This window comes from Dama dama, chromosome 24 (genome assembly GCF_033118175.1).
Source record: "Dama dama isolate Ldn47 chromosome 24, ASM3311817v1, whole genome shotgun sequence".
NCBI lineage: Eukaryota > Metazoa > Chordata > Mammalia > Artiodactyla > Cervidae > Dama > Dama dama.
Window position 1 is genome coordinate 53,699,017 of NC_083704.1, and position 23,913 is coordinate 53,722,929.

At 40.5% G+C, this 23,913-nt stretch overlaps 1 protein-coding gene across 1 annotated transcript in view; it reads right to left on the reverse strand.

Annotated features, from left to right (window-relative positions):
• DOCK3 (dedicator of cytokinesis 3) overlaps nt 1–23,913 on the reverse strand; it is a 246,611-nt gene that overhangs the window by 109,306 nt on the left and 113,392 nt on the right. Inside the window, exons 9-11 of the mRNA XM_061127771.1 lie at nt 8,223–8,304; nt 2,942–3,002; nt 1,587–1,734 (exon numbers count right to left, since the gene is read on the reverse strand). Of these exons, the coding sequence (XP_060983754.1) occupies nt 1,587–1,734; nt 2,942–3,002; nt 8,223–8,304 (291 nt within the window). The remainder of the gene's footprint in view (nt 1–1,586; nt 1,735–2,941; nt 3,003–8,222; nt 8,305–23,913) is intronic.

A 23,913-nucleotide genomic window follows, 5' to 3' on the forward strand; every position in this document is an offset into this window, starting at 1 on the left:
GTGAGGAAGATCCCCTGGAGCAGGGGATGGCAACCCACTCCAGTATTCTTGCCTGGAGAATTCCAGGGACAGAGGAGCCTGGTGGGCTATGGTCCATAGGGTTGCAAAGAATTGGACACGACTGAAGTGACTGAGCATGCATACAAACAGACCTAGAGACTGTCATACAGAGTAAAGTAAGTCAAGGAAAGAAAAACAAATATCGTATAATATCTATTATGTGTGGAATCTAGAAAAATGGTATAGATGAACTTATTTGCAAAGCAGATCTAGAGATACAAATGTAGAGAACAAATTTATGAATATCGAGAGGAGAAGGGGAGTGGGATGAATTGGGAGACTGGGATAGACATATACACACTACAGTGTAAAAAATAGGTAACTAATGGAAAGCTACTGTATAGCACAGGGAATTCTACTCATTGCTCTGTGGTGACCTAAATGGGAAGGAAATCTAAAAATGAATGGAACTGATTCACTTTGCTGCTTCACAGCAGAAACTAACACAACATTGTAAAGCAACTATACTCCAATAAAAACTAATTTAAAAAAAATGCTTTTCCCTACTCTGGTTATGTTTCCATTTACTTAATAAAAATATTAACATTTTGGGAGGAAAAGAAACTCACTAAACCCACCACTGATCATGTTTTCAGTACTCTGATTCATGCCTGCATGTGTGCTAAGTGGCTTCAGTCATGTCCGTCTTTTCGCGACCCCATGGACTGTAGCCCACCAGGCTCCTCTGTCCACTGGATTCTCCAGGCAAGAATACCAGGGTGGGTTGCCAAGCCCTCCTCCAGGGAATCGTGTAGACCCAAGGATCAAACCCATATCTCTTATGTCTCCTGCATTGGCAGGCGGGTTTTTTTGCCGCTAGCGCCACCAGGGAAGCCCATGATTCATGCCTAAGTCTCTATAAGCAAAGACAGAGATGCTTGGATTCTGTACTACTCTTCTTTGTTTTTATTTTATAGTGCTTAATAAGAGTCAGGAGGAGATGCACTGTTTCTGTAAGGCAGAGCCCTTGGCTGCTAAACACTGAAAATAATGCCATGCCTGGCTGGTGACTTACAGATCAGTAGTGGCAAAAATGAAGAGTAAAGCCTCAGCTCCTTAGAGAAACTGGTTTTTCTTCTAGGACAGTGCAACCTGACTCGTGATCATTCTCTGAAGCAATTTACATCAGCAGCCAGTTCAGTTACAACAGCTGATGGGCAAGCATTAGACACAGAGGAGTCTTTAACAGCCGAAACACAGGAGAAATTAGATTATTAGCTTCCTGTAAACACATACTAAGGCTGGCTAGTCCCAGGGAGAAGAGGAAAAGTGTATCAGACTTTTACTTCAGGATAGAAAGTTCCAAGTTCAGCTGCTTCAGAAGCACCCAGGGAGCTTATTAAAAATGCAGTTGCCTGCGCCCATCCCAAACGTTAGATGGAAATCTTTGCATTTTCCAAAAACTCCCTGTCCTACATATCCTGATGAGTTTGTGTCCAGCAAAGCTTGAGAGCTTCTGCTCTCAGGGGCAACGCTGGGATGTCTTATGCTGCAGATCATCAATATTTCTGATGCTCATTACTCACGTGTAAACCTTAAGAACAAAATCCTTTTCTTCCTTTAACTCTGTGAGTGACTGCAGGACATCCAGGACGCTGAGGACCGCACAGCCATATGGTCGCCGGTAGTGCAGGTGAGCAGGGCCCTTCTTGGAGTCATTCAGGAGCATCCGGCCTGGGGCACAGCAGAAAACACCAGTCAAGACTGGGAACTCTGAGCTCCAAGGCATCACTGAACTGTCATCCAAGGATGCCAGAGCTATAGGCACCTTAGAGATCCTCTAAATTGGAAGACTAAAGATGAAGGGAGCCATCCTTGGATGGCTCGATATTCATGTAGAGGAATGACAAACAGGCCCTTGGCCAGTGCTTCTCCCCTGCACCACATTCCTTACTACCTGTCTCAACACTAACAGTCCATCTAGTAATCATATGAGAATGAAACAGTGATCTCATGAATTTCTTAGAAAAACCAAAGTGCTAACAGATTTAAACTTCTTGGGTATATTAAGGATACACAATTTAGTATTGTAACTGCCAGGTAAAAGCTATGTGTACACAGATAAGGAGGACAATATACTGTTCTTCCATCTAAAGCTGCTCCTGAACCACTGCAGGAGCAAGAGCTGTCTCAGAGAGCAGATGGGAGCTTGCTTGTCCTGCCTACCAAGGCTGTGCTTACAGTGGCAAGAGGACTTGCAAATGCACAACTAGAACCTCAACAGATGCTTTATTACACACAGCAAAACAAAAGGCAAAATACAGCAAAACAAAAAGCAGAAGTACAGCAAAAGAGCTGTACTTTTGTTGGCTGGACAAGACATGCCAGAACTCAAACCCATGAAGGAAGAGTTGGTCAGGCACTGGCCCCAGATTATGTCATAAACTTGAAATAAGACTGGGCAAACAAACCACAGGTAGCAAAAATCTTGGATCGGGTAGAAGGGAGATACCATCCGTCTCATGTAGTAATGATGGTAACTCTAATTTTGTGAAAAAATAGCATAGGCACATACTTTCGGATACAAAACACAGCACAGGCTATTCACTACCTGTTAAACTGGCAACCCATTATAAGATCCCTGAGGGAGAGGGCTGATCAGAAGCAGAACATTAGATGGAGCAAATGTTTAAAAAAAAAGACCACTTCAAATAAAAAGTATGGGTCCAAGAACAAACAGGGAGCTGAAAATGGTTTCATTTCTATCAAGTTCAGCCATTACTAGCAGCTAAACTTAAGGTGCAGCTACAATACAAGCTGGAGTTAATCCTGAGATCTGAATTTAAAGGTAAGCGCTCAGGAGAAGACAGAGGTCAAACAGTAGATACTTATCCCAAGTTGGGCTGTTCTCAAGTCAGTGACTGGATAAAGCAGACCGTACCTATTCGTATCACATGGGCAACTATATATAAATCTCTCTTCATATCCTTGCTGCTCAGATCCTAAGAAAAGAGAAAAAGTAAGTAAAGTAAGGCAATGAATACACAGAAAATAATTAAAATTAAACTTTGAACCTCATAATGATTGCTTTTGCTGCTTTTAGCCTATGTTATAGGTGGGGGAAGGGTGTTTAAGCTAAGTGTTTATAAGATTCCTATAGTGAAAATTTGGACATCTTAAATGTCTTTGGAAGTTTATTATATTGACAGTATGTTTTCAGCTCTTATTTAGACCACCTATCTCTAAAAAGTTCTCACATTAGAAATCTTCATGACATTGGCTTATCCATGGTTATTCTAAAATCATGTATGAATAGTTTGTAACAAAAGAAATTCCCAGTGTAGAAAAAAAAGGGAAACACCAAAAGGCTCATTAACGACAAATTCTGAAAGTTTACTCTCTATTAATTGTACATTCATTCTGTTGTCCACACACTAGATATGTTCCCTTGAAAAGAGATTGATTTGGTTTTAGTGAAACCTCAATAATTAGATCTCCCATTTCTAAGTTTAGATATATACAATTTACGCTGAAGTATAAAGTGAAAGGAATTTTATCTGGAAAATTTTAAGGACTTCTTTTAATTAGACACTTTTAAAACTGGAGTTACATTAATAAAAATAATTTTATGCATTATTTATGTTGAGAACACATTTTGAAATAGAGTATTTTTACACTTTAACACATTATACTTGAAGTAATAAAACTTCATTTAATATACATTGTTCATGACTTTCACCAGGTTATTAACTCACTGCTCACTCCCAGCCATTGTTATTAATGATGACTGAAGGAGTAACCTCTATTTCAATGGGACAGTTTCCCATGATTTCCCTTTTGCTTCCACGAAAAGTTCCCTTAGTTGCACTTCCTTCCCATCCTTCATCCTTTGATTAGTCCCAGATGCTTGTCTCTTTTCAGGAAAGCAGTAAAACAAACAATCAAGCAGCAGTCATGACTGTGAATGAGCTCTGAATCCAGAACTGCCATGTTTGTTGTATGTTTATACCCTGTGGCCGAGTTAGGTCTATGCTGAGGCAAGCAAGGCATCTAAGTGACAAAATTTAAGGTGGTCTCCTTTTCAGGATCCTGTGCTTTGCTTGCCTCAGCATAATCCCAGCTCTGCCCTGTAGAGTGGTCCTGAACATACAAAAGAAAAGGAGGCCTTAGAAAGTAACATGTAATGGTGAAACTGAAACTTTTAGATTTTAGATGGTCATAATCTGCCAAATTCTTGATGGAATAATGAAATACACTTACAATGAAATGAGTTACAAAATAATTCAACATAAATTGGTATCTCTGGAATCACAAAGATATATTTTTGCATGCAAGTTATCTTTTGATGTTGAAAAATGATGTTTCAGACTCCATCTTAATAACTCCTTTAATTAAAAGTGATATCTTCAAAACAGTACTACATATTTTGACAAATATTAAGATGGCTACTAAATGACGAATATTAAGATGGCTACTAAATAACAAATAATGAAATTAAAAAATCAATTACCATTTTATGGGAATTGAAACATACCTATTACTAAAAGATCACATTTCAAAGTAAACTGACCTTCTACACAGCCTGGATTTTATTAATCCAAACTATCAAATAACTGGTCTAATTATAAATCTCAATATACTTTAAGAATTCAAGCCAGTTACCAAAGATGATCAAACACTAACCAGACGGGTTGTACCCAAGAGCATGGGAACTCTCTCTTGATTCTGTTCAGGTGAAGAAAAGAAAAAAGCCTAAAACATAATTTATGGTATTTTCTGAGTGGCTGGGTAGGGGTTCTTTCTGACCATTTTGTACATGGTACTCAGAACTCTCTGTGGTATTTATTTGAGGTCAATAAAAATAAAATGATAATAATCAGTATCAGAAAATATTTTAGGTATAATTATTTGCTGAGTTCCATGTAATTTCACTGTCAAAATTCAACATTAACAGCTACCATATTAAACATAAGAGCAAGGTTAAACACGTTATCATAAAGTTATTAAACATATACTCTCTGATGCTAAACATACACTCTCTTGATACTAAGTACCAAGTGTGGCTATCCATGTCACAAGATCTGTAAAACCAAGATAGGAAGAGAGGTGACTCATCCACCATTCATCTGGTGAGCAGGGTTTGAATTCAGATATACTCACTGGATCATACCCTCCGATCCTACATAACTAAATAGCTGGTTCCCAACCACCTGATGGGTAGAAACAACAGTGACTCAGGGATCAGCATCTTGGCTCAGTTACTAAGGTTCCATTTGAAACATGGAAAAGTCAATTCACTTTCCTATGCCCGGACTGCCCTTTTTCTGAAGAGACAATGGGATTTACAAATATAAAACACAGCCAATTCATTCTTTCTTATGCGGCATAAAAGGAGGTAATATTTTAATAAATGATGTTACTATGCTAATAATTAAGTCCATTCTTAATTACAAGAAATCACTACCTAAAATTCTATTTTGAAATGTGAAAGAGCATAAATAAATGGAAAAAATGTAATGCCAACTAATGCAGGGAAAACAATACAAGTTCACTCTCTGAGTTGGTCACTCAAAATATAATAGAAAACAAGCATTATTAATTTATTTATGTTACAAATGGTTAGTATTTGCCAGGCACTGTGTGTGAGGCACTGGGTATCTGGGCTTCCCAGGTGGCGTTAGTGGTAAAGAACCCGTTTGCCAATGCAGGAGACGTAAGAGATGCAGGTTCCATCCCTGGGTGGGAAGATCCCCTGGAGGAGGAAACGGCAACCCACTCCAGTATTCTTGCCTGGAGAATCCCACGGACAGAGGAGCCTAGCAGACTACAGTCCATGGGGTTGTGGAATAAATACACAGACATGCTTTCTTGTGCTCATACCACACAGCCACTGTTAATCATGATAAGTCATCAAAGTCTTCACTGTATTAGACAATCATAAATGCATGAAACGCTTCCTTCTTGGATATAATTCTCCCTGCACAGGAAGCTCTAAAATCTAATGTGGTCAGAAAAATACAGGATTTACCAAGAGCAAGACTATATGGATAAACATGACTGTCTGTAATACGGCTCTGAGGTAACCTTGAGTAATCCTGCAAAAGTGCTCCATTTGCACGATTCCCTTTTCCTAATGTTAAAGTAAGTGAACAGGTCGGTATGGACCACAGATGTAGCTGCATTTTCTTGCGTTTCCTCTGAAACTCTGTTAACACATATGCCAATCTGGAAAACTCCTTTGGCACACAGGAGGAACTCAAGCCTTGGATAATCAGAAAGTAGTTTCCGTCAAAATTATTATTATTTCATATAAGCTTAAAGTAAAACATGAAAACCCTGGTTGGGACAATCTTGCTCAAAACTCTTCTGTGCTTTGAAAAAAATTCCTCAAATCATTTTTTTTATTTTTTTGTATCTTAAAAAAAAAAAAAAATCCAGGGCTGTACTGCAAAGGGAAGTATAAAAGTAGATATTTTTAGCAATCTTGCGCGTTCCCATTGTGGCAGAGTAAGAGCACATCCTATGTGTTACGTGCATCTCTGATTTATAAAGCTGGAGCTACAGCTTAGGCCTCTGGGCCCATACAGATAATTAAAATGCTGCTAAATGAAAATTTTGATTTACTGTAATTACATTCAAATATCTTCATAATTAAGTTCATTTTTCAAGAGACAAGGACTACACTCATCATATTCAAGGACAGCACGCATGCACACACACACACCTCTGTTCCCACAATGCCAAAGAACAAGGAATCGCCAATTTCTTTTGCTGCTTTAACCAAACAATATTGGAGAATCAGGATCTTAAAAAGACTCCCAAGGTTACTGAGACATTCTAGACAGATGTGGTCTCATCTCATCCTAATCCTGTTTCAGACAGGCGGCCTCAGAGAACCAGCTCCGTGTCCAGGTGCTCTCACTTCACACTCTCTCCGCCAATATTCTACCCTACATCCCATTACCTGCAATTGGGACTCTTTCCCTTGTTCTTCTCCTACCGAAGACACAGCACTGATCTTTCCAGGCTAAAAGATCTCAGTTCCCTTAGCCATCTTCATGGGTCTGCTTTTCTTGCTTTCTCTTCCTGTACTATCTCCTAAGCTTTGAATGCTGAGCTCAAGAATGTACAAAACTTCATTTTAGCTTAGCTAGATTTATAAATCCTTCTGTACATCTGGAGTACTTGCAATACAAGTTATCCCTGTAGAGTGGCTTTTGATTCTGCAGTAATGTTGTAGTAAATGAACAAAAAATTCAGATAAACAAATCCGATTTTATCTCTCAGAGAAAGTCACATATCAGAGTCCTAGATAAATCCCACTTGTGTTTGAGGTACACTGCTAAGGTTTGAGACATCTGACTGTTACCCACCCATCAACCATGCACCACACACGAGGGCAGCGGCACCGTGACACCATCAAACCTCCCTGCACTCAGCGAGTTTCGATGTATCTCAGTATCACTGAAACAGACCAAATAATCTTTGGCAGTCAAAAGCAGCTGAAAATTGTGACAGTCTTTTCTTCTTAAGCAAATAAATTAACTGAGATAAATAAGACTGGGCAGTTAAGTTTCATAACTGGGCAAAAAAATTAGTAAATCAGAATCAACTTGAAGAATACAAAAGTCAATATGGTATTGTGAGGCTTAATGCTTTTCAATAAGCAGGTTACCAAGCCTTCTCTGGGCTGATGGATCCATGATCTCAGAGAGCACGAATAACAGCATGGTTATTTAGAAAAAACTAAAGTATGGATCATGGCATGAAAAGACTTTGTTTGGTGTATGAAAGAGGAGGGCTATTTAGTCTGTCTCTCTTTTTATAAACTCATAAAAAAAAAACTGCAAAGCTGTAAGTTTGGTGGATGCCTTGAGAGAAACTATACTTACACATCAGAGAAATCCCCAGTGGCCTTGAAGAAGAATAGAAAGAAAGACTGTTTTCAAGTTTTAAGTGTCTATTATATTAAATTGTATCTAAAATGTACATAAGTAAAAGGTACTTATTGTATTTTTTAAAATAAATTCAATTAAAAACTGCAGCTTACTTCAGTTTTCTTAAATATTTCATTAAAACCTGATAGACACATAAATCAAATGCTATTCTCACCAGTGTGTGGGGAAGTAAGAATTAGTGCTTGTTTCCAGGGCAACAATATCCACATAGCAGGACCCTAGTTAGAATCAACAGCAGAGGAGGGAAAGAGAATTTGCACATACTGTAAAAAGGGCACACATTCGTTCTATCTTCTCTGGGTTCCTTGGCCCACCATTCTTGTTCAGTCTCACCAGAAACCGCTCACTGAAATGTAGGAGAGAGAGAGACAGAGAAATGTAAGGGACTGCATGCTCCAGAACAAATAAAAAGGGCATTCATAAAGAGACCCTAGACACTTTCAGGACAGCCCATTAGAGATAAGCAAAGCCAAAAGTACATGTCTAGTGGCAGGAGACCATCTTTCTTGCCAAGAAACATGCAATAAACACAACAAACTGCATCAGAGATGCTGCTGACTACTTGTCAGTTATGGCTTTTATCTCCCTAACGGTGTGTGTTCCCCAAGGGCAGTAATGAGGACTGTGTCTTGTATTCTTCCCAAATACCCTCAAAGCTCTGGCATAATAATAAGCTCATAAGAAGCAAACACATTTTTTGATGTGAACACTCAGATCATCACAAAAATATTCATAACACTAGGTCTGAAAGAGTCTACATTATCCAGTTTACATCTTACTATGTAACTTTTTGAGAATCATTTTAGAGCCAAGAAAAAATGTTACAGGGACTTAGAAAAGCTTGGGTGAAAAGTAAAAAAGAAATAATGTATGGTAATTATAAAGATGTACTCAGAATTCAATAGGGCCATTAATATATTTTATTTCTCAAACAATATAGGTTAATTCTTGAAGGAAATTATTGAACTGAAAAATGTTAGAAACAGTGTTCGCAACATCTGGAGAAATGCCTCCCCGCTCTCTTACCTCTTTCCTGCCCGTGCTAGGGTCTCATTCCTATCTCAGCATCCCAAGGTTCTCTACCAATTGTGGCAGGAAAACCAAGTCATGGCAAACACAAAGTATGTGCTTCTGAAAGTAATTTGCTTCTCCTGTGCCCAGCATCATGTATTCATTGAATGTATCAGGTATCAGTAAAAGGGCCAATACTTAAGTATTGGACTAGAATTAAAAGATATGCTATATCAAATGCACAGGTGGCTTAATTTGTTCATTTATTCATTTGCTCATTTAGCCAATGAATAGTCATTAAGTTCTCTGTGCTAAACACAGGAATACAAATATGAACACAATGTATACAGGGCACTTTTCTTCCTAGAGCTCATGGTCCTGGTAGGCAGCTAAATGGGCAGACATGGAAGTTCAGAAAAGATCTGGGCCAGATGTAAATTTGAGATTCTTAAGCCAGGGAATTAGATGGGAATAGTAGGTTGCATGCACAGAATGAGAGGAAAAAGGGGCTCTGGACAATCCTGAGAGACACTGACATAAAAAAAATAGGTAGAAGAAGAACTTGCAGAGAAGACATGTGGGATCAAAAAGAAAAATAAGAAGAGTGGTGGGATGCTACATTAGTTAGGGAAAAAAGTGTCTGAAAGAGGAGGGGGGCATCACTGAGGCCCAAGAACGCTGAGAATCACATCAGACAACAAAAAAACAGTATCCACTGGCTGTCATAACGGAGATCACTAGTGATTCTGGCAAGAAACCTTTTTGTGGAATGATAAAGAGGATCAGTGTGAGAGTAAGAAAGAAAGAAGCAGAAACAGTGAGTCTAGACCACTCTTGGAAGAGATGAAGATGTGGAAGTGATAAGCTTTCAATTAAATGTTGAGGTGAGGGAGACCTTTGTTTAAAAATGTGGTAACTCACATATATATTCAATTAATTTTCAGTCTCAAAATTCAGTGAGGGAGAACAGCAGTTTCAACAAATGGTGCTGAACAATCCATATAAAAAAACTGAACCATGATCCCTGCCTACAAGAAATTAACTTGAATTTATCATAGACCTTAGTATTAAGAGCTAAAAACTGTAAGAATACACACAAGAAAAATGAGACAAGTACCTTTGTGTATCTTGTTCACATTTGTTTTTCTATATTGAGCACACAGTAGAAAGATCTTTGTGATCTTAGATTATTAAGCAAATATTATGAATCAAAACAAAATAATAAATTGGACTTAACCAAAGTTAAAGCCATCTTCTCTTTGAAAGACATTGCTAAGAACATGAAAAGACAAGCTATAGACTGGGCAAAAATATTTACAAACTATTCTAAGAAAGGACTCTATTGAGAACATATAAAGTAATCTCAGAACTCAATAAGTAACATCTCAAAGATGGACAAAAAATCTGAACATACCTTTCATCAAAGAATATACAGGGATGGCAAATAAGCTCAAGAGAAGCAGGGGACATGGATCCCTGGTCCAGAAAGACTCCACATGCTGCGGAGTAACTAAGCTCGCAGGTCATAACTACTGAGTCTGTGCTCTAGAGCCTGGGAACCACAACAAAAGCCACTGCAATGAGAAACCCATGGACCACAAGTAGAGAGTAGCCCACACTCACTGCAACTAGAGAAAGCCCGCGTTACCAACAGCAAAAACCCAGTGCAGCCAAAACTAAATAAATAAATAACTTAAAGTTTTTTTAAAAAGGATACCATCAAGAAAGGGAAAGATAATTCACTGAATGAAAGCAAAGATTTTCAAATAATATATCTGATAAGGGACTTGTAGACAGAATTTATAAAGAACTCTTGCAACTCAATAATAAAATAAATAGACATTTCTGTTTAGAAGATGAACAAAGAGCCAATAAGGATATGAAAAGGTGTCCAACATTATTAGCCATTAGGGAAATGCAAACTAAAACCACAATGAGGGCATTATTTCACTTCTACTAGAATGACTTTAATCAGACAGGTAATACCAAGTGTTGGCAAGAAGATGGAGAAACTGGAACCATCATATAATGCTAGTGGGAATGTAAAATGATATAGCCACTCTGGAAAACAGTCTGGTGGTTTCTCAAAAGGTTAAATATAGTTTAACATAGGATCTACCAATTCCACTTCTCAGTATATATTTACAAGAGAAATGAAAATATATGGCCACACAAAAAACTACATGAACATTCATAGCAGCATTTTTCATAATAGCCAAAAGATGAAAACAACCAAAATATCTACCAACAAATGAATGGCTGAATAAAACATGGTAGGTATATCCATACATTGGGTTATTATTTAACCATGAGAAAATAATGTATCTTCACAATTTGTGACAGTCAAAATTACTATTTTTTATTTCATTTCAAAGAGCCCTAGGTATAAATCAAATTATTTCCTGTTTTGCTGACTTCACCAATGGGTATGATAGATAAATGGTGCTTTCTGTTAACATTCAAACTCTCTGAAGGCAAATATCTATCCAATGTTTCCTAATTTGGCAACAGCTCTTCTGCAAAAGAAATGGTCAATATTGCTGGGACATATGGCATTAAACACAGTTAGGTTTCTGTCCCCCAGGACTTCTCAGAGTCTTGAAATGCTATTATGTGTTGAAGTATCAATGGGACAGGTGACCTTTGACCCCACAACCTGCCTCTGCATAAGACCATGGAATCTGTACGGATACAATTTGATAAACGCTGAGTGAATCTACTTGCCAATGAGAGGCACAACTCCTCATATATCCTAAAGGTGGGAAAGGAACTGTGGCCAAAAGAGTAAAATTTATTTAGGAGACTTTACAAACATCCACACCTCTATATGAGAGCGACAGGTCCGTTTTCTCTGGGTAAAAAAAACTCTTAATTCTTTCAAAAGAAAAAAAGAGAGAGATGGTTAAATTCTGATTCTTTAATAAGCAATGTTATGAGAGAATTGTTCTACATTTACTTGTCTTTATGATGAGCTATGCATGAACAGTATATTAAGCTACATTAATTTCGTATTATTGAGCAAGTTCTTACAAATGAAATCCATAATTTGAATCTGTGGCAAGTCTAATAGAGTCTTAATTTTAAGATCATTTGCTTTTATGAGAGTCCTAATTCCTGGGCGGTGGTGCATTTCACACTCTTTTCCATTGATGGTGATTCGTGCATCCCCACAGCGAATGTCTGATGACCAACAATGAGGCGGGAGTCCGTGCCAGGTGCTGAGGCAGGGACAAAGTCTTACTCCTTAGGGAGGCTATTTCCCGAAGACTCTGCTTTGGAAATACAAGCACACACCTCAAATAAATTCAGAGGAATTCTCACAGCTCTTTCAATGTAATCTTCACACTTCTTCACATTGGCCTCTGTGGAAATGGATGCCAACCACTTAGCATCTCTCTCATGATAACTCCCCAGGTGCTTGAAAGCAGCAAGTGGCCCCAAGGCCATACTACATGGCACAACCCAACAGATTAGGAAATCTCTAATCTTGCCTCACAGTCGCAGTTTTCAATTTAGATTCTTGGCTTTATTTCTCAAGTTCTTCAAGTTTTCCCACTTCATTCTAAAATCACAGAGAATAGAGATGCATAAAGGGATTTCATTAAGGTAAATCAGTGCTGCGGCTTTCAAATTTATTTTTAGTACCAACTTTTCCCTTCTTTTCAACAAGACCTTACACTATTCACCAACACATGAAAAATTTAATAGTATATCTACTTTGGCTGAATCAGAGGCAAAGAAAAGGGACAGGAGCAGGAATCCTCCCTACTTAGGCCTCCCTCCTAACCGCCACCTGTCCCTGAGACACATCAGGGCTCCAAAGAACACCTTTATGCTTCCTAGTACAATTCAAGAGTTCTTTCCAGCCTCCCTCTCTCCTTTTTATTCTTTCAACAAGCATTCATGAACCCCTACCATGTTCCAGAATCTAAGCAAGAAGATGGTAATGGAGAAATAAAATGGTCCCTGTCCTCAAGGCTCTGAGTCTACTGGGAGAAAGAGACACAGAACAAAAATGACAACACAATGTGAGAATTCTATAATTAACTGCACAGAAATGGGCTGACAAGCTCCAATGGACTACAGACAGGCTGCCTGAATGAGATACTGGGACACATTCTGGCAACACAGCTAGATTCTGAGCATTTGGTAAGGGAAAGTTAGAGAGGAAGAGAAGAGGATTCCAGGAGAAGAGTGCGCCAAGGCAGCTTGATGGTGGGGATGTGGAAGAGGGCACTGGAGAGCTGGGGCGTGTTGGGCAATGCAGAGAGGTCAAACCCACGGTGTGGATTACATGTGAGTATTGTCCCCCTTGGCTATCACAAGGTGTACCTCCCAGCTTAATAAAAGGACAGAAAAAAAAAAATTTTTTTAAATAAATAAACAAAAGGGCAGATTCCTGTGCCCCATCCCAGATCTGGATCAGAATCTCTAGAGGGGAGGACTTTTGGAAGGAGACCAAAACTTCTATTTCTAAAAAGGTCTCTGTTGGTTGTCAGGATTAACAAGTTTGGAAAACCCCATTATGGGCCTTACAGGAGCTCTGAAAGTGAAACTATGAGAAGCAATGTTGACCTCATAAGTTTTTAAGATGATCACTTCAGCTTCTGTGTGGAAGGCAGGCCTGTGCAATATGAAACCCTCTAAAGACAGAGAAGAGCAGCCCTGGCAAGCTACAATGCTGTTCTGGGGCTGAAGAAAGGTGAAAGGATGTGAGGCATATTTAGATGACAAAGCTGACCAGATGGAGCAGTTAACCAAATGTGGTAGTGTCGACCAGAGAAGGTACAAGGAGGAAGATATAAATTTCAGATCAGTTCAGTTCAGTCGCATCTGACTCTTTGCAACCCCATGAACTGCAGCACACCAGGCCTTCCTGTCCATCACCAACTCCCGGAGTTTACTCAAACTCTTGTCCATTGAGTTGGATGCCATCCAATCATCTCATCCTCTGTTGTTCCCTTCTCCTCCTGCCTTCAATCTTTCCTAGCATCAGGGTTTTTTCAAATGAGTCAGTTCTTTGCATCAGGTGGCCAAAATTTCAGATAGGCATGCTGAATTTGAGGTCTCTTGGATATGCAGGTGAACAAAAAACAGACAGCTGAAAGCCCAAGTGTGAAGCTCAGGGAAAAGTTGTGGTTGGGGGATACAGCCCTGCACGCAACCTGCTACAGCAGCAGCTGTTAACAGCTGCCACTTAATGAGTGTCTTTTGTGTACCAGGCATTGTTTAAAGTGTTTCTTTTCTTGCCTAATTGCATTTAATTCTCCTAACAGTTATTTCACCTCTGAAGAAACTGAGAGTCAAAGTTTCTGACTTGAGATAAAAAAGCAGAATGGTAAAGTAAGAATTCAAATCTAAAGCTCTTTGACTTCCAAGCCCATGCTTTACCTGTATTTCACCTTATGAAATAAACATTGAGAAAAAAAAGTATGTGATGGAAGGGAGGAGGAGATCGCTGGGCAAATATATCTGGGAAATGCTGCAAACCACATCCTGTCCTAGAGATGCACTGGGAGTGTCCGTGTCGCACAGGCCCCCAGGGGGACTGTGTGAATGAAACCCAGCTAGCCCCAGGATCCCAATCACCCAGAGGGGGCACCTGACCCCTCCGATTAGAAAGGCCATTCCAAGCCCCGACTTCAGCACTCCTGATGGCACCAAGTCTCTTTGAGGTTCATGGCATTCCCACCCAAAAGACTCAGAGATGAGGGGGGCAACACTTCAATCAGTGTTGGAACAAGCAGAGACTCCTGAATGACAATCCCAGAAAACAGATTCTTCTCATTTTCTCTAAAGCAAGAGGCACATGAGTAAATCTCTTATCACACAGTCTCAAAGTTACAATAGCATTTCTATAATTATACAGGCCCTACAGGGTCTTTGGGCTTTCCAGGTGGCTCAGTGGTAAAGAACTCGCCTGTCAACGCAGGAGAGGCAGGAAAGGTGGTTTGGACCCCTGGGTTGGGAAGAGCTCCTGGGGGAGGAAATGGCAACCCACTCCAATATTCTTGCCCGGAAAATCCCATGAACAGAGGAGTCTGGCAGGGTACAGTCCACAGGGTCACAGAGTTGGACACGAATGAGTGACTGAGCATGCACACACAGGGTGTTTAGAAATCATGTGCTTCTCAAGAAAATAAACTCAATGGTAACTTAACTATCAGTTACACAGGGAGCTACAAACAGTTGTTTTTACTCTGAATGATTTGTGCTTTCACCCCAGGATCAGGCTTCCAATTTTAACAATGTGCTTAGTCGCTCAGTCACGTCCGACTCTTTGTGACCCCATGGAATGCAGCGTGCCAGGCTCCTCTGTCTATGGGGATTCTGTAGGCAAAAATACTGGAGTGGGTAGCTGTTCCCTTCTCCAGGGGATCTTCCCAATCCAGGGATTGAACCCAGGTCTGACACATTGCAGGCGGATTCTTTACTGACTGAGCCACCACAGAAGCCCAAGAATACTGGAGTGGGTAGCCTATCCCTTCTCCAAGGGATCTTCCTGATCCAGCAATGAAACTGGGGTCTCCTGCACTGCAGGCAGATTCTTTTATCAGCTGAGCTACCAGGGAAGCACCAATACAAATTTTAAAATAACAATGTTAAAAATTTTAAAACAATAATGTTAAAATCAACAGTAAAAATTTTAACAATAAAACGTATGTAAATAAACATATGGGGCTGAAGTGAGGGTGAGACTCCACTGACAGGACAGCGCAATGCAGAGTCAGCTCATCTTTGCCACCTCCAACATTCAAGCCGTAATACTTCTGAGGAAGGTGTACCTTCATATGAGGAAGCCAGGGGGCAGGGGGTTAGCCCTGCTTTCTTTATAATTTGCTAATCACACCTATGGGGACTAAAGAAGCCCCACACTTCTACATTTCTCAGCTAAAGGTCAAGCAGCCTGAAGTACTGTAGAAAAGTAATCATGATGTCAAAAAAGCAATGTTAAAATAGTAGGTGCCATGGGTCACTCTCCTTCTACCTTCTGGATCTCGCTTCCCTCCTCCCTCATACTGATAATCTTTTGTTCTGGGATTTTCCACACTTTGTTCATGATGTGAACATTACTGTTCTTTTTAATTTCATTCCTTTACTCAAGTTTTTCTCTGATTAGCATAATATAAGAGGAATATACATTCACAGAAGAAAGAAAAATCATAGTATTTGTCTAAGGTTTTTCCTGGTCTGTCAAACAAAACACACACATACACACACACATATCTACAGATTTGGCCTGTTGTAACTACATAAGTCCTCCAGTTAAAGATAACAGAATATATATTATTTATACTTACTAACTTGTTCCTGTCACTATTTCTGTTGTTTCTGTGCAAATGAAACAAAGTCTTACAGTTTAATAGATCATGAGGGAGTCCTGATGGCAACAGTGGAGCTTACAAAAACCAAAATAAACATATACAGAAGAAATAGAAAAACCTTGATTGTTTCTTGAATGGAAGCTAGAAAACTCAGCCAATCTGGAAACCAAAGAAATATTTTTATCTGTCAGACATTTTACTAGATATTTTCTAGGCTTTTAAAGTGTAAGACTGAGAAACGCAGCATAATCTCAGGAAACAACAGCAAATAAAGATTTCGTAAGTACTAAAATTTTGAATGAAGTGTTTGAGAATTTTCATTTTTTAAAAGTATAAGAATGGTGTTCACTACACTATGTCAAAATCTTTCTTACTTTCCCTTAATACTGAAAAACTGATAATTTTTTTTCATTTATTTTTATTAGTTGGAGGCTAATTACTTTACAATTATGTAGTGGGTTTTGTCATACATTGACATGAATCAGCCATGGAGTTACATGTATTCCCCATCCCGATCCTTACAGTGACATAGCTGATGTGGTATAGAGACAAGACTACAACTTAAGTCTGGATTCTCCAAGTTCAGTTTAGTCGCTCAGTCGTGTCCAACTCTTTGTGACCCCATGGACTGCAGCATGCTAGGCTTCCCTGTCCATCACCAACTGCCAGAGCTTGCTCAAACTATGTCCATCGAGTCGGTGATGCCATCCAACCATCTCATCCTCTGTTGTCCCCTTCTCCTCCTGCCTTCAGTCTTGCCCAGCCTCAGGGTCTTTTCCAAAGAGTCATTTCTTCTCAGCAGGTAGCCAAAGTATTGGAGTTTCAGCTTCAGCATCAGTCCTTTCAATGAATATTCAGGACTGATTTCCTTTAGGGTTGACTGGTTTGATCTCCTTGCAGTCCAAGGGACTCTCAAAGCCTATACTAATTCCTGTAGTCAACTGTCTTTCATGATACATATTTAAATAGTGAAAACAATATTCAATATTGACCAAAAAGAAAGAAAACAACTTAAAATTGGTGCATTTCTAAATATTATATACCTAGGAATGTGCACAAGTGGATACATCTGAGACCACAAAGGACGTTCTCCTTGATCTTCCTCTCTTGTGTCATGTCTTGCCCTCCTCTTGATACCTTGCACACACAGATTAAGTCTACCCGGCACAGCCAGCTTGCCAGATCACTCCCACCAGGATCTATGCCGTGCCATTATAATATGGTACCCACTAGCCACATGTAGTTATCTATATTTAATTAAAATTAATATGAGCAACAGTTCTCAGTCACAGGCCATATTTCAAGTGCTAAACAGACACATGTAGTTAGTGGCTACCTTGCAGACCATAATGTTGTGACATATAGAGGACATTTACATCGTCCTAGAAAGTTCCGTTGGATAGCACAACTCTTTAGGGTTGGGGGAGGAGGTGGTCACTGAGACAAAGGGCTCTGTACTACTGCATAGCAGCATTGCTCCAAAGCACAAAATTGTAATGCTGTCAACACTAGGGTCAGGATACAGAGCTGGGGTTTTGGGGTTGAAGGAAAGTTCTTCAGAGGGCCAGGTTCAGGAATGACAGTCCTCTGAGCAGGCATTCCTGGTCTCAGAAATGGGTATGTGAGAGACAAGTAGACTTCTGAAATGTAGCAACCAAAGAGCCACATGAGGACGTCTACACAGATGAGCTGGACCAAAATTTTGTGAGCCATGAGTATAGGACCCAAGTGAGGCAGTCTGAGATGTCAATGGCCAGGGATCTGGGACAAGAGTCTAGGAAGTCAGAATATAAGGCATCGCCACATGAGCACATGTGGTCTGCCCTTTGGCCCCTTCTGAACTTTTTGTTGAAGAGTGGGGCAGCTTTGAAATCCAGATATGTGCAGAGAGCAATTTGCATATCACGGAAGATTTGGTTCTACCTGAGCTTAGGGCTGGCACAAGATAGTCAGATACTTGTGCAGACCGGAATTGGGGATTTGGCAGCTTCTGAGTATTTTAGTCAGTACAGGTTGCATATTATATTTTTAAGTAAATACAGTCTCTGCATGTAGAATGTTGCATCAGTTGGTACCAATTCACTGCACAAGACAGGCCTAGTCATCTCTGGCCTGCCTGCCAAGGTACTAAAGGGTAATCTACAACACAGACATAGAGTTTGCCTTCCTCATTTATTTTACGTATTTCCTATATACTGAGGTGGGCCATAAAAGAATGAGCATCTTCTGAAGCCCACGCCTTTGGGAAACATATCCAGGTATCTTCTACAGCCTTCCATCTCTAGGACTCTGATCTCCAGGCCAGACTATCTGCCATCAAAGATGTATCTCCTGCAAACATGCCTTGAACTATATGACTTCCTGTCTTAAAAGAGAAACTTTCAGTGGTGTTCCATCTCTGCATATAAAACCCACAAGCCTCCACTTATTAGTCCAGGTCCTGTGGCATTTGTCCTCTCCCTGCCTTCCTAGGTTCCCCTATTTCCATCAACACATCTCGTTTCTGATCAGATAAGCCTGCTTGCCTTTCCCTAAATTACTATTTTTTTGCCCACTGTGTCCTGTCTCCCCACTTCTCTGCTGCTGCTCAAACCCTGCCTAACCTTTGAGGCCCAGCTCAAATGTGTGGTATAAAGGTTTCTGTGACCCAGCAGTCAGAAGGGACCTGTTCCTTCAATATCTAACCATTTACAGCAGTGACTCTGATGGGTTAGTATTAGAACGGGTTGTGTGTGTATGTGGCACCTCTTCTGTTACAGAAAAGAGTTAACACAGCAGGCCTGAGACTGCTATCCTTAGAAAGGCCTGCTGGCAAAGTTAGCCTCTGGCTGGCATCAGGGATCTGACTCTTGCAGTGTTCCCAACACAGTGCCTAGACTTTTTATGTGAACAATATGGTTTATACTGAACATTTGCTTCCCTTCTGGGCATTTTGTACATGCTAAACAAAGGGTTCTTATACAACCAGCCCCCCAAAATGTTGGTTGCTAGATCTCTAGTGGGCTTCCTAGGGCAGAAACACTGCACATCTGTCACTGATTTTAACTAGAAATGAGTATTTGAAGACAGTGCTCTGTGTGACCCCTAATGTGACGGAGGGAGCATAAGGGAGCCTGTGTGTGGAGTCAGACTCTTCAGACTTCAGACTCTACCTGGTTCTTCTTCCTAATAAGCCACCGGTGTATCCTTACTCCATTGCTATAATAAATATCAGCCACAAGTACAACTCTGAGTCCCATGAGTCCTTCTAGTGAACGAACACTGGGGTTGTCCTGGGCTCTCCAACACATCCTTTAAGTCCAGCGTCCTTGTCTGTAAAGCAGCAGGGACTGTGCCTCCTACATCTCTGCAATCCTCAAGGAATCGAGCACAGAGGTTTAGTTTCTAGACACTTGACTTTAATAACTTTAGAAGGACTACACAATTAAAATACCAAAGTAGCTGAGGGCAAAAAGAAAAATAATAAAGGGGCAGTTTTCCCCAAAGGCTTCTATCTATATACACACAGCTTTTCCCTGCTTTAAAGGCTCTCATGGGCTTCACAGCAATAAAAGAGTATTCTGAATGTCCCCGCTGCTGCCACAGGGCTCTGATGACTTTTTAGTTTAATGAAATCTCTCTACTATCTTGCTACTCAGCTAACAAGAGACCCTGCCTCTTGTTCAAGCTAACAGAGACTGTGTCACTTGAAGTCCCAGGGGAAGGTGCCTGCTAGGTACCCAGCAAAAGCAGGGCCTCTGTGGTGGGGAGAATCTCTGCAGGGGCCACAGACCTATATATTTGCCTTTCCTGTCTTTCAGAAGGCCATCTAAAGCACATAAAAACACTGATATTTGGACTTAAGAGCAAAGTTCTGACATGTATGATAACAATAATAATTATGAATATTTACTGAAATTTACTGTCTGCCAGGGCCTGATTTAGGGACTTCACATGTATCATCACCTTGATGATGCAGACACTACTATTTCAGAGTTGAGGACATGGAAGCACAGAGAGGCTTAACCAGCCTGGCTTATCTGGCAGCACTAACCATGGTAAGGCGGGCAGGCTCTAGCAGGAGTGTGAATTCAGGGAGCTTAGAACAAGTGCTAGGAGCCAACACATGAGATCCCACCCATGACAAGGTCATGTGGGAGAAAATCTGACAGGCAAGGCGGATCAGGTTTTCAGGGGTTTCGAAAAGGTCAGCTCACGAGATCCCACCCATGACGAGGTCACGAGGAGAAAACCTGATAGGCAAGGCAGATCAGGTTTTCAGGGATTCCGAAAAGCTGTCCCCGGCGCTCACCTTAAAGATGATATCTGTCTTTCTGATGCTTGCTTCAATAGACTACTCCCTAATTTCTGTGACACAGGCAGAAGGCCTTCCCCGATCTCTTCCCAAATAAGAATCAATTTAGAACTTTAATCAATAAGTTTCCCGGGTGGTGGTATTTTATGAGATTATCCAGGGTGAAAGGAGTGTTTCAATTTAAACTCCTTTGCTGGCATTCTAGTTCGTTTAGCAAATGCGTCTATGCCCTTAGTACTAATATGCATGACTGCTTATAATACCCTAATCATAAAACAGCATAAAGAACCTGATCATATAAAGGCCCTAATAGACATAGAGCCCTTCGGGGAGTGAAGGAGTCCTATTAGAAAACATAAGAAAAATTATTCTAAAGGTGGTTATTGGGTTAACATTTGCTTGCTGTGTTTTTGCTCTTAATGTACTAAGGTTGTGTTATGGAAACCATTGTTAATATAGTTAAAGATCTAGAAAAATAAGAGCTTAGCCCTAGTGTAGTAATAATGAGATGGTTGTTAATTGTCAGCCAGGAGTGCTAGGCAGAAGCTGCCTCACTGAAGCCGCAGAGTCTGTGTGGGGTAAACCTCTTAGATAAACTCAACTGACAACTTCTGCAGAAGGATTAATTTTTGTGTTAACAAGGTTATACTTCTACTCTGTACTGTTGCCCTATGAGACTGCTACCTTTCAGTTAAGGTCACCATAGAAACAGAAAATAGGTTTACATTCACCTGACTTGCATAAAATGTTAATAGGCCCCAAGGCCAGAATATAATGTACAAGACCCTCATAAACAAAGAAGTATGCAGAAAACACCCTGGTTTCGTGAAGGACAAGCTGATGTAATGTTAAACTATCTTCCCCTTAGAAATGTACTAACTTAGGGTATAAAAGCTACGGTAAAAAATAAAGCATTGCCAGACTGCTGCACCCCCTGTCTGGTCTCTCTCACTCTCTCTCTCTTTCTCTCTCTCTCCCTCGCAGACTTGGCCCTATCAAGGCTGATCTCACGTGTCTTCTCTCGCTGACGCCGTTCATCCCGAGGGTACCCCCTGGATCCTGCTGAGGCTGGATCATTTCAGGGTTTCTGAGGGAGATAATGCTTAACTTTGATCTCAGTAAGCTTCTTCCTCAACTTGTCTCCTAAATTTGGACTCCTGCTGTGGTTTCAGTGATAAAACATTCTGGCATCAAGAATGTGTATCTCAGGGCATCACTAGTAGGAAAGCCTGCTTGTTGTTGTTTGGAAGGAACAGTGAGCAGTCACCAAACACAGATCCCCGGCCTGCAGGAGCTCATGACTATGATCACTGTTGCTGTTGTTTAGGTGCTCAGTCATGTCTGACTCTTCTGTGACCCCATGGACTCTAGTCTACCAGGCCCCTCTGTCTGTGGAATTTTACAGGCGAGAATACTGCAGTTCATTGTCATTTCTACTCCAGGGGGTCTTCCCAGGGATTTTCCTCACCCAGGGATCGAACCAGTGTCTCTGGCATTGGCAGGTGGATTCTTTACCACTGAGCCAGCAGGGAAGCCCAACTATGACCATTAAGGCCCCCTTAAAACTTTCTGATTTCAATGTCCTGCTAATTTTGCAATATGCTTGGATAGTCTCTCATGAATTCCTATGGCAATATGGTATAATGGGCCATGGCTGATTCATGTCAATGTATGGCAAAACCCACTACAATATGGTAAAGTAATTGGCCTCCAATTAAATAATTTTTTTAAAAATATGGTATAAAGGGAATCAAGCAGGGGATAGACCAGGACTTGAATCCTAGATGGGAAACCAGTAATCTGTGACTTCAGAATTGATGCAGGGACTAAATTAAATGACATACCTAAAGCTGGTGGCATGAGGCTTGGCACATCACATACATTCATGAGTGTTCACTCATGCTCCCTTCCAGCCCTTATTTCCCACAGAGACCAATCCAAACCTTCACCTTTCCCTCTAAGCCTCATAAGAAAATAAAAATCATTGGATGTGAATGTCTTCCAGTTTATCATAGCCTAACACAACTTATTTCTGATTCCAGGCATTACCATCCCTCCTCCCCAGTCCCTGTGGAACATGCCCCATTATTGGCTCTTCTATCTTCATGCTCCCCTTGAAACACCCTCTGTGTAGGTCCAGTGATTTCCTCGTGGTCCTGTGTGTCTCATTACTGGACAGTCTGTCTGGCCTATAGTCAAATGAGGTGTTGTGAGCCACTCTGGAAGGATTAGTGACTAGGGTATGTAGAAAAATGCTAGTGAAGCTTAAAAGTTCTGAGTGATGTAAAGCTTCCAATGACAGTATTTGGGGCCCAATGCTAGTGGTAGAGAACCCGCCTGCTAATGCAGGAGACATAAGAGATGCAGGTTCGATTCCTGGGTGGGGAAGATCCCCTGGAGGAGGGCATGGCAACCCACTCCACTATTCTTGCCTAAAGAATCCCATGGACAGAGGAGACCGGAGGACAGGGTCACAAAGAGTCAGACATGACTGAAGTGATTTAGCACAGCACACACAAATGTGTTATGGTTTGTTTGTTTTTAAAGAGATCAAAGTTTGAGGAAGTCTTCTGAGCTCAGAAAGTGAAGGGGATTTGTTGCAGGTGGGCAGTCAAATACTGAGGGCCTGGGAGGGTCAGCAATTAAATAATCTTGAGGCGTCAGTGTCATCTCTTTACAGGGATCTTCCCCAGGCATCTGAATTTAAAAGTCCTATGTCTCATTTTTTTTGTGATTCTCAATTCCTTAGTTTTCTTCAAAGTATTTATATCTTCCTAGTTATATAGTATACACGTACTTATCGTCTGTTTCCCTCCCTAGAATGTAAACTACAAGAGGAGAGGGATTTTTCTCTGCCTTGTTTTGCACTGATTCCCTGGCACCTGGAACAACCTCTTACACATGGCAGTTGTATAATGTGTGCTGAATAAATTAACAAGACTGATATAATTATAACCCTGAATCTACTCTATAAAAAGTAAATGATTTTCAAGTCAGTACTGTAACTACATTACTAACAAATTATTTCTAACACTCTCCTACTGCCTTCTGCACACAGTAGCTCTATCGAAAATCTGACAGTTCTTTAAACTCAGCAGTCCCAAGCAGTGATTCTTAACCTTCCCAGCACCTTGTAATCACTAGAGAACTCCTGATTTAATTAATGTGGGGAGTGTCCTGGCCATAGAGAACTTTAGCTCTAATGTGCCACCAGGGTTAAGAAATGCCGGTCTAATCTGTCCACTCCTTTTGTATTCTCTCCTATGGTAATAGCCTGAACATACACTCAACAGTCACTCCAAAAAGTAATCAGAGCTAAGTCTGG